The sequence below is a fragment of the Mesitornis unicolor genome, unplaced genomic scaffold, assembly GCF_000695765.1.
Source record: "Mesitornis unicolor isolate BGI_N332 unplaced genomic scaffold, ASM69576v1 scaffold22047, whole genome shotgun sequence".
Lineage (NCBI taxonomy): Eukaryota > Metazoa > Chordata > Aves > Mesitornithiformes > Mesitornithidae > Mesitornis > Mesitornis unicolor.
Window position 1 is genome coordinate 12,824 of NW_010194604.1, and position 11,444 is coordinate 24,267.

An 11,444-nucleotide genomic window follows, 5' to 3' on the forward strand; every position below is an offset into this window, starting at 1 on the left:
CTATCTGCTTTACCCAGGGCTGTTGCTCGTGCCAAGCACTTCCATTTGCTGTGACTGAAACCATCAAACAAACAAATGGAGCTTGTATTTGTATTGCACCTTCTGACATACATGAGTCCAACTGTCACAGCTTATGGACAGGTCAAACTTGCCATGCACACAGATACTGTGTGACACAGGGTTGCTGTGCCACGTCCCTGGACATTTGCATTGCCAAACAGCCAGGACTTTGGAAGACTGCCTTTAAAGCAGTGGAACTGGAAAACAAGAGAGAGGATAGGGGTGGAAAAAATAATTAAAAACAACAGGTGGCTAATTCTACATCCTGTAGAATTCAGAAGTAGTGCAGAGAATTATAGTGCGTAGAAGATTAATTACCCTCTCTGAAAGTATGTCTAAAAAGCAGCACACTGTTTAATTTGAAGAGTCTAGTAGTGCTATAGACTGAGCTTGTTCTGGATGACTTTCTTTTCTTCTTACTGCAGTTCCCCCGAAGTCTCCAGTAGGATCACATGCATACATAGTCTTTGGCTCTCCCTGGCTAAATAAAGGACTTGAAGCTGCAAAACTGTCACCCTTTCCTAAGCAATAGATTCAATTCAGGAAATTAATACTCATATACCAGTGACTAACGCTTCTGTCAGGCTAGTTACGAACCATCTGAGGACAGCAGCCTCGAACAGAGTGTGCCATGTATTGTGTCTTGCATTACCGTTCTTGAAAGGCCAAGTTCAATTGGACCCAGGCACCATACCACCTCTAATGAAAAGCAATTGTGGTGTGCTGCCTTCAGGGCATGTGCTTCCGAGCTCTGTGGAAAGCAGGTTTCGCCACAGAGTAGGAGGTTCTTCACAGAAGTTCAGTCAGATTTTAGGGTATCACATAGACTCACCCAGACTCCTCCCTCTTTGTCCAGTGGGAATCATAGAGAAGCGATCATCTTGGAACAGACACAGATGCTTAAAAAAAGAGGGGATGATGGAAAAAAAAGCATTACACAAAGGCTACTCACGTGAGCAACAAGTACACCCCACAGCTGTTAGCTTTGTTTTGCATATTTTACATATTTACATACACAAAATATTTCCAAACATCCCTGTGTTTATTTAAAACTCCATCAGTAACATGTCTGGCAGAACAGATCCAGTGCAAATACATTCATTAGATGGCACTTCCTTGCATTAGTTTTAAAATGCACCAAAGAAGACAAAAAATATCCTGTTTCCAGAGAAGGAAGAGCTATCTCTGTAATCCTGAAGTAGTCACCTTACAGGAAAGGCCTTCAGCCAAACAGTCTGAAAATGGATGAGGCAACACTTCTGAAACAAGGACAGTCGATACATTAGAGAAAGGGGCTTTTTTGCTCACATGTCACAGAAACCAGTTGCTTATGGGTGGGTGGTGGGAGAGAGTTGGAATGGGAATAAATCCTTCAAAGGAAAGGCTGAACAGCTTTCCTCAGATGGTGTAGAGTAGTCAAAGAAACTGCTCACGATCAGAAAGAGGTGGAGGGGTGGGGGGTGTTGCCTCCTCCTAAAAGCATATTCCTGCTTAACAACAGGCAGATTGACACCCATGTACATGCTCATCTTCAAGTGGCATTAGCCCCAGTTCAGAAAACGTCAAATTATTATCTGAGAAAGCATTTGGCCATGAACATTTCTGGCTTTCATTTGTAAGACATCCCTTCTCTTCCAGTCCAGCCAGCCAGGAAACTGGGCAACCCCACTGTCCCTGATCACCCTCTGTGGGCACCATACAACTTGAAAGTCTGGCCATAGGAAAGAGCATAGGACTGGCTTCTCACATACTCCTGTGATGAGAAAGCCAAGGAGGAAGGGAGCATGAGGCGATGCTGCTGCTCCACATTGCCTCATTGAGCTTACTTGCCAGGTGGAGCGGGGCTCTCCCCCTCAGAGCCAAGAAATTAACTTCTCCACAAAAGCAAACCAAAAAGAAAAGGGTGAAGAAAAAACAGGGGTAGTTGTGCAACTCATGGTGATCCCATTCAGCATTGGCTCTGTTGCTCAGAAGACAGACAAAGGAGGGCAGAAAAAACACATCATTGAGGGGGAAGATTTATCCAGACTGTTACCCCAAAGTGCTTTACTGATGGGGCTCTACAGAAGTCTCCCAACTGGCTTCTACACAGACACCAAAAAATAAGGTCATACCTTTTACATTCGAGAGGAACTAGGGAGTTTCCCGCTGAGAAACTGGCTTCCCTAAAGTTGAATTTTCTCTTCCATCTCCATCAGAAAAGAATAGAGTGTTATTCTTAAAAGGGAACAGATTTTTTGGCTTTGGCCAGATATAGAAATCTTTGTTGCTATATTTGGCTTCCAATGTAGGACTCTGCTTGCTGGTGGGAGGAGGAAATTAGAGCTGGTGTTATTCATAACTAAATGGGCACAAAAACAAACCACCTCCCTCTGAACCTTGGTGCTACTATGGGCATTCATATAAGAAATCATTTTCAAAGCCTGTGATATCGCTGTAGATGCAACAGCCAAGATAAAAACTTTATTATCCGCTCATTTTCCCATAGTGATAAACCATTGCAGATGTACATTTATTGTCAAGGCAAGGACACTGGTGTAGTTCCTGGTGTTGTTTTGTTGTTTTGGTTTTTATAAATATCATTTCTCACTTGCCTTCAAAGAAAGCAAAAGTGATATTCTGAAGGAGAAGCAATTACTGGAAGGCTGCAGCATCCAGCCCCCCCTCCCAACAGCCCCAAAAAAGAAATCAGCTAAATTAATCGTCATCCCAGCCCAATGCACAGCTCAGCTGTGAGGAATTCTCACCAGATGTCTTGGTCTCCACCCAGCCTCCCACGTCATGCAGGCAGCATAACCCCTCAGAGTCCGAGGTCCTACCAGGACAACTGGCTCCACTGCGCCTGGAGTCTCCATGAAGAGCTGATGGCACCCCATTCTCACAGGGCCAGCCAAACCCAGACCCAGCAGCTGGTCCCTGGCCATTCTCACCTCCCTCACCAGCATGGAGGATGCCAGCCCTGCTCCTCACATTTTCTCTGGCATCTCCCTGTGCCAGGCAGGCTGGACACCACTGAGGCCACCTGGCTGGATCCTGGCTCTGAGGGAAACACCTCTCCCAGACACCAACTGGAACCATCTCTCAGCTGATAACATCCAAAACGAGATTTATCCAGATCTAACTGATGAGATTCTCTATAGGCATTAAGGTCACTAAAGCCAACTGAGTGACACTGATTTACGTTAAGGGAGGATACAGATCATCATGAATAAAATCGGTCACAAAATAATGCTAAGTCTTGAGCGTCACTTCCCCTGCTCTCATTTCTTAATGCAATGAGAGAATGCAGAAATAACCCCCATGAGCATGTGGAAACCCAGGTGTGGGGCAATGCAGCTGGATCCCTACTCTGGCAAGACCACTAGAAGTTACAGGAAGAACAAAAAGCACTCCAGCTAGCTCATCCCCTAACTTATGCACTCTTGCTTCCTAAAATATAATTGCTTTGCTGAGGATAATTGTGATTGTCTTAAAGCAACAGGGCTCCCATGACTTTTCTCACAGACTAAATCACAGTGTATACAGTTCACTTCAAAGAAATTTCCTGCAATGTTTATCCTGTTTTCCTTGACACTTGGTTTATACCAAATGTCAAAGTCCTCACATTATTCTGGTATTTTTTGATGACTGCCACATCCCCCTCTACATCTTTCATGTATTAGCCAAGTGATCATTAGGCATTATTTGCTTATTCTTTCATCAGTCCACATCCCATCTGCAACCTCACTGTCCATGGAGACTTTCTCTCCTGGTAGCTTCCAACCCTATTCTCTCCTACAGGTAGCTTTTGAATCCAGTCTCCTCCTTTCCTGGCCTTCTTTCTCCTTGAGTTTCTGGCTAGCAGCTCTTTCTCCATTTCTTCCTCACAACCTAAGAAAGAAGAAAACAGTGATTCTGCACAGAGAAGTGCCTTGCTTGCTGCCTGGTCCTGGAAACAGGGCCTGGAGCATGATGCATGGGAATAATCCTGCTCATCTCCTGATCCTCTGAAACAGAGTACATCCCATATGGTCACAATCTTCACAGGATTTTGCAAACACACTCTTTTAACAGCTCCCTGCTGATTGCATTCAAGTGGCAATTTTTCAAAAGCTTGGCCAAAGTTTGGAGGTTTTTCTTTTTCCTCTCTGTTGGAACAGTAAATGATGTATCTGTGACCAAGACACCAAACCTTCACCCCTCAAGACAGAACATAGACATGCAAACATTTCTTAATTAAAGAGTTTTAAAATAATTTTAGCAAGGGCAAAGTTACCTCCTTAATGAGGATCACTGAACTTTGCCAAAAAAAAAAAATCAATTTGAGATAAATAATTTGCTTGGAAAGTCTCTGCTTGATGACTGTAAAAACTGCCAGAAAATTATAAAAGTAAAAAGGGTCTTATACTAAGAAGTATCAACTAGTGATTCTACTAGGTCTGACTGTAAAATAGCCTCTACTGTTAATACAACTTCACAGAATCACAGAATCGCTCGGTTGGAAAAGACCTCCGAGATCATCACGTCCAACCGCTCCTGTCTACCCCCTAAACCATATCCCTAAGTACCTAACTTAAAATGATCTTTAAGAAACATAATAAAAAAAAGACAGGTACTATTGCTAAAGCAATTGACAGTATCTGAAATGGAAAGCTAGTGCCTTCATGAGAGCCCTGCTTGAAATCCCTTTGATGTTAGGCTTTCACTCCATCCAATTTCAGTAGACAAACAGTTTAGAACACTTGTTTTACAACATTTTCAGTAGAAGACAAACCCTTGGCTCTAAAAATTAATCTCATGAAAAGAAAAGGAAACTCAGAATGCTGTAATTTACAGAGATTTATGAGTTCTTCAGTTGCATAAGAATAAAAAGAAAGCATTAGCTAATTGTTGAGAAATACAGACCAAACAAAAAATGCTACATAAAAAATTTAACAATTCACATTAAATTATTTATTCAGTAATTAAAACAGTGACAATTTTCTTTATACAAAACTCCCCCACCAGTTTTGATGAGGAGCAAAAAAGTTTAATGGAGGTTTGAGGGAAGCAGGGTTTCAAAACAGTGGGGGAGGGAGGAGAGGGACCCTGATTTGACTGATGGTTTTAAACAACAGCTACAAACAGCTAGCAGGGAAAGTGCAGCACAGTTCTGCAGATACTTTACTTGATTACTGTAAACCTCAACTGCTATAAATATTGGTTGTCTATAGGTGATAGTTACCTGAGCCCAAGCTCTCCAGAATCAAAGCCGATCCAACTGAAGGCCACCAATGTTGGACCACACCCTAGGCCACCTCACTGTTCCAGCCAATACTGGACTGCAAATTAGGCATTCAAGGCTGGTCCAGATGATCTCAATGTCACCTAAGATTTCCAAAGGCATAGAGAGGAGAAAGCAGTATTTGGACTTCCGTGTGCAAATGGCCATCATCTACAATACACAGCTGATCCATCCTGAAGGCTTGAGCCTTGGAGCAGGTGAATGAGAGCTGATATTTTAATTACCTCTATCCCTTAACAATCTTTATTGAGAGCTAAAATCTTCCTGCATTTCACAGGGAACTCCAGTCCAGCTTTCACAGATCCCATTGTGGTGTCAAGGAGGCTGCCGAGCAAGAAGAGGGAGAGGATTCATGGGCACTGTGCAGACTAGGGGCAGCTAAAACACAGGTTTCCAGGAACATCTCCAATTCCCCCTGGCAACCAGTTCACCCCATGAGATGGGGCAAGTATACAGCTGCCAGCATAGCCTAATTTTAATATTTTGAGAAGTTGCTGCCCAACCATCTACATACAATACTGGAAAGGATCATCTTTGCTCACAGCTCTACCAGCTCAACCTCTGCAAGAAGACTGCTCCTGTCTCAGGGAGTGGATTTTGACCTTGCTCAAGCAAGAGTCCCTTAGCCTTTAAAGGGACATCTTCCTGCATCAAAATTGTCAGATTGTGCCCATAGGGCTAACATGTAAAAGCAGTATTTATTTTAAAATACCTTTTGGCTTTACATGAGATTTCTGTTCCAAACAACATGCATCAACTTTTTAAAAAATCCACACACAAACAATATTTATAATCCAAATAACCTTTAAAAGCTCAAAGGCTGACATATCAAAGCCAAGAAGTTAATCTTAAAAATATATATATTTCTAAATTGTTTATAAGAAATATATGTTGCTGGTCCATTGATATGGAGAAAAAGCTTTGTACCTGAAATTAATTAAAAGAATCATATTCAAAAAGATATGCTTGTCTGTTGAAAGGCTATATATTGCACCTCTCTACATAACTCTGCTAACTCCGTGGTCATCTTTGCAGATACAAAATATTAGGGGTTTTGAAAGGGTTTTTTTGTTGAGTTTTTGTTGTTGTTGTTTGGTTTTGTTTTTTTACCAGTACAGAAAAATTCTATTCACCACTGAGGTTACAGAAAATGCAATAAAATGCCTATGTTTCCTCAGTCTCAAATGAGATTTAGTGATGTAATTCTTTTCATTTCCAAAGGACAGGCATTTGAAGTATCAGGGTGGAATGGAGGGAACCAGGTATAACTATGTATGTGTGCACATATATGTATATAAATACATATATACACATAAAGAATTGTGGGAGGAGAGAAAGATGTACACAATAGCTCAGAAGCAGAAAGGCTGGGTACGGGCAAGTTGATCCTAAATGCAGGTCAGGAGCAGGGGAGGGACGTGATGCTTCCCCTTCCGCAACCTCTGCTCCCTCTGAAAGCTGTGATGAAAAACTGATCTTTGAAAGTAAATTTTGAGGCAGAAGTAGATGATTGAAAGAAAACTGCCATTTTTTAAAAGATCTTCACACTATGAAAGAGGTACCAGATAAAGTGATAACTGAATTTGTGTGTCTGGTGAGGAATCAGAACAAAGTGCATTTTACTATTGACAAGTGTAGCTTATTCAGCTCTCCAGAAACCATATCTCTTGGGTGGCCAGTAGCTGCACCATTCTATCTTCTTCTTGGGATGGAAATACCCAGTTGAAACAAAATGGTATCTGCTTTTCAAAAACTGGTGGACAGCTTGAACCTTCCCAGTCTTCAAATGAAGACACAAAAATTGACAACAGATTTCACAACATTAATAGGAATAAAATAAAATCCTGGACAACTTTAAGGAGTTTAGTATGTAGATTTTCTTGAAAGAAAGCAAAAATTTCCCTATATTCTCCCAGAAATAGTAACAGAGTACCTCATGTTTTATGAATCCTCACAAAATGAATCATCCACTTTCTTGGGACAGCATCAGAACTCACCACACACAAAAAGAATGAAACAACTCCTTTAGTAATGCATTAAGACACATAACTCGTCTGTGACCTGATTTTAAGGGCCTTTTTTTCCTATCTGTGGAAACATGAGAAGTCTTAACATTTGTTTCTTCCTCACTGCCATCAATTCTCCATAGCTGCAACATTGCAAGCAAGCACTCCCCTCCTCTTTCAAGAACAAAACCATCACATTTGTGCGTGTGTGTAAGTGTGTGTGTATGTGAGAGAGAGAAAGAGAGAGAATTTAACTTAAATTTTGTCACAGGGAAGGATTTTTTCTTTCATATTCTTCAAATAGTAGAACACAGAAGTAGGGTGACTGCTATGCACTTGTGCTTTTACTTTCAACTTGTTTTTTACTACAGACAATGGTTAGTGACTGAGGAAAGAAAATGAATTTATTTGATTTCCAGAGTCGTCTGCTGCATGAATGGCTATAGGCAATAGCAGGTTTTTATTGGCATTTGTCTTCCAGAGCCTGCAGAGCAACAGAAGTTCCTTCAGCACACTCACAGGTGCAGCAGTGGAAACTGGGCACATAACAGTAGTCCTTGAGGTGGAAGAGGCAATAGCTTCACCACATTTTCATCCCCACTACCCATCAACTCAACAAAACAATCCAAGAAGGAATTCCAGTGCAAACTGTGGGCCTGTTTTTTCCTGTCTCATTCTGCTTTGACATCAGGGAACAGGAGGATGTCTCTCATCACGTGAACTTGCAAAGTAGAAGGCAATGAACTGACTTCTCACACTAGACTTCATGTCAGGAAGTCAAACATGCTACTCAACAAAAATAAATGTTGCCTTTTCTTTTGCTCCCACCACCACCAAAAGTCTCCAGCCCTGAAATTCAAAGATATAGTCTCTTTGCCTTCTAGCTTTGCAAAGCCCAGAAAAAAAAATTAGAAAAGCTTGAATTTTTTTCCTCTCAGTATATATAATACTGTCAGAATTCCTAAGTCAGAACTATTATTTCCTGAACTAAACTGTCCTGATAAGAAAGTGAACTGTGGCAGTTATTACTACATTTCCTCCCATATAGTTTTCCTATTGTATTATAAATTCACTGACAAATTGAAGAGCTAGCTCCACCATATAATAATATATAGAACTGTCATAAGAGTGGAATTTATTAAGAAGAAATGCTGATGGACTATAAAGATGAGGAAAAACCCCAGTACATTTAATTCAGTATCCCAACACAGAACCTACAACCCTATTATTTTAAAGTAATATTTAAGCATAGTCCATTCAGCACTTCCACACTGCCTCAGACTTTAAATCAGCAAGGTACACACTTAAGGGTCTTGCCAAATTGTGACATAATCTTAATGCCTTCAGTGCCAGCGTATCAAATCCTCTCATATAGCACGGCAGAACACTCAACACCTCATAGGATCAAGTTCAAAGAGCCTGGAGAGAAGCAGCAGTGGAGGGAGGCCGAAGAGTCCGAGTGGCATGCACATCCCAACACACCCCCTCCCCTTTCACACGCTGACCCACGCGGTATCCACCTGACAAACCTACATTTACAATGCTTGTTGCCTTAAAATTAAACTGTTGCTTATCTCAGCCATGTGTTTAATGTCTTGGTTTCCATTTAGCTGGAAATATTACAGAAGGACCCTAGATGCAGAGAGCAGAAAGACAACATCTCCAAGCAATAGCTAGGACCGGATAACCCTGGCCCCCATCCTGCACTCGGTCCCACCCAAGCACTTGCTGACACACATCACGGGACTGGGGCTGGGTAATCTTGCAGCCTTTATTCAGGATTGGATCGTGGTCACTTTGGCTTCAACTAAAGTCCTTATTATGCAAGTCAGACCCCAGTCCCAGGCAAGAAATGGAGTTTCCCAAATGCCTTGCAGAGTGCTGTGGCCTCATCATCTCCAAGTTCAGATTCTTACCCGGAGATCAGCCGTGTGAATTTGTGCACACTGAGCATGTGCAACTTTGTGTTGAACTCAAGAGCTGCAGCTGGAGTCTTCGTAAGGCCCAGAGCAAATCTTAAGTTAGACAAACAGATTTTGAAGTCAACAGGAGTTCAAAATGTCAGCAGTTTGCTCAAGGTCCTCACCAGACAGATCAGGCCAGTTGAAAACATCTTGTTTCCACAAGTCACACAACTTTAGAAAACTGACATTTCTTTCCTGAATATTGATGTTATAAGTTACCACTCTTGAAATGACTTAGCTGAAAGTCCTGCCTTGTGAGTTAAAGTAAGAGTATACTGATATTTATGAGCTCTATGAGGGCCTTAAACATAAGCCATAGGGGACTGTGTTCGACAGCTTCAATGGATCATGGATGAGGCTCAAATTAAGGTCTGATTTAAATCCGTAAGACTATTTGGTCCATTTTTAAAGAATGAATGGGTTGGAAATGCAGTTTCCATAACCCCAGGCTTTGCTCCATGCTAAAGGTGTTTGCAAGTTTCTGACAACGAGCACAGCACAAAGCCACCTTTAGAAGCAAGAAAATAAAAACATCCCTACTACAATCTAATACCAGCAGGAGAAATATTTGGCTGAAACTTTAGGTGCAAATTACACTTGCTTAAGCTAGAACAAAAGGACAAAAATCAGAATCTATTAATGTGGAAACAAGGAAAGTATAGCTCTTTAAAAAGAAAGGAAAGACAGACATTTGAGGTAACAAATAAAAAACCCAAAATGCACAAAAACATCAGACATCTAAAAATAGCATTTTATACATTTTTTTTGCCAGTGCTTCTCTGAGAGCAAGTTCTTTAAACAGAACTTAACAATTTTACAATTTTTTTAAAAAAATATGTCTTCCTAAAATACCCCATCAATCCTTACCCAAACTTTCTGTATTTCTACAAAAATAGATGCACAAAGAGCTACAAAATACTGTATTCCTGAAAGGAGGCGCACTGTAGTCAAGGGAGAGTCTTCTTCCTGACAATTGAGACTGTTCATAAAAATATCAAGCTGAACAAAACAAAACACTGTTAAAGGAGCAGAAAGGAGTTAGGTTGCCCAGCTGCAGCAGGCTCAGATGAGTAAAGAAAGAAAAATTAGGTTTTGGGGTTTTCTTTTTTTCCAACACTGTGGGACCCATAAATGGCCTTACAAACAAAAGGCTCAACAGCAAAACCAGAATGGTTGGCTCCTCATCTTCATGTGTGTCCTTTGCCCCATGCAGAAGGAGTCAACAACTTATATCGCCCACCTAGCTGCGCTTACTCCAGCTTTAGCTGATCTTAATTTATCTGAACTTCAGAACCAAGAAGTTTCCTTGCTCTTGTCCTGATGCTGTAGACCTACATTTCAGAAAGGAAAAAAAAAATAATTAAAATTTGATACAGCTTTTTCCTTCCCCTCCCCAAGCAACTGAAGGATAAACAGTTTTTTATTTAAAAACAAACAAACACCAACAAAAGCAAACCCATAACTTACCAGCCTAGTGGACTTATCAGTAACACTGCTATTGATGCCAATTTTATAGTTTATGTGGGATAAGCTTAAAGCACACTTAAGTTTTAGACCAGCTGAAGAGGTTCAACAATGCTGATAACATCCTGCATGCGCTTCCTTGTTTTGGGCTCATTTGGAGCATGGCATCACACGATAAAATCCTCCAGCAAGGTCTGCATAGATAACCCAGTATGCAACACAATTATTTTTCCTAACAAGGGCAAGCCACAGACCCTACCTCTTTTAGAAAACACCTGTGACACTTTAGGATCTCACTGTTTCTGTGGCATTTCACCTTACAGAGGAGAGAGGGGGGAAATGTTCCCACAGCATGTAATAAACACAAGTAATTTCACCTACAGAGTGTCAGATTTTTAGCCAAGAACAGCTAGGGCTTCCACATGGCAAAAATTAATAATTTTCAGCTTGCATTTGTTATGAGTTACTCTAGTATTTTCCTTTATAAAAAGTGAGGACTATCTAATAAATGTAGTGCTATGTTGTGGCTTTAGCATTATAGACTTGAAACTTGTGTTACAGTCTGGGATTCCTTTGCTCCAGAAGGATTCAGTCATCACTAGATTTACACCCAATAAGGCATATACCTAAAATCCAGACACCAGAGGGGAAAGTGTGGATGAAATTTCCCAAAGAAGATACATTCCT

General features: G+C 41.0%; 1 protein-coding gene across 1 annotated transcript in view; it reads right to left on the minus strand.

The window, feature by feature from the left end:
• Positions 1-10,025: 10,025 nt before the first annotated feature.
• Positions 10,026-11,444, minus strand: part of VGLL3 (vestigial-like family member 3) — a gene marked incomplete at its 5' end in the record, with an annotated part of 13,645 nt that continues 12,226 nt past the window's right edge. Inside the window, one exon of the mRNA XM_010187874.1 lies at positions 10,026-10,624. Within this exon, the coding sequence (XP_010186176.1) occupies positions 10,581-10,624 (44 nt within the window). The remainder of the gene's footprint in view (positions 10,625-11,444) is intronic.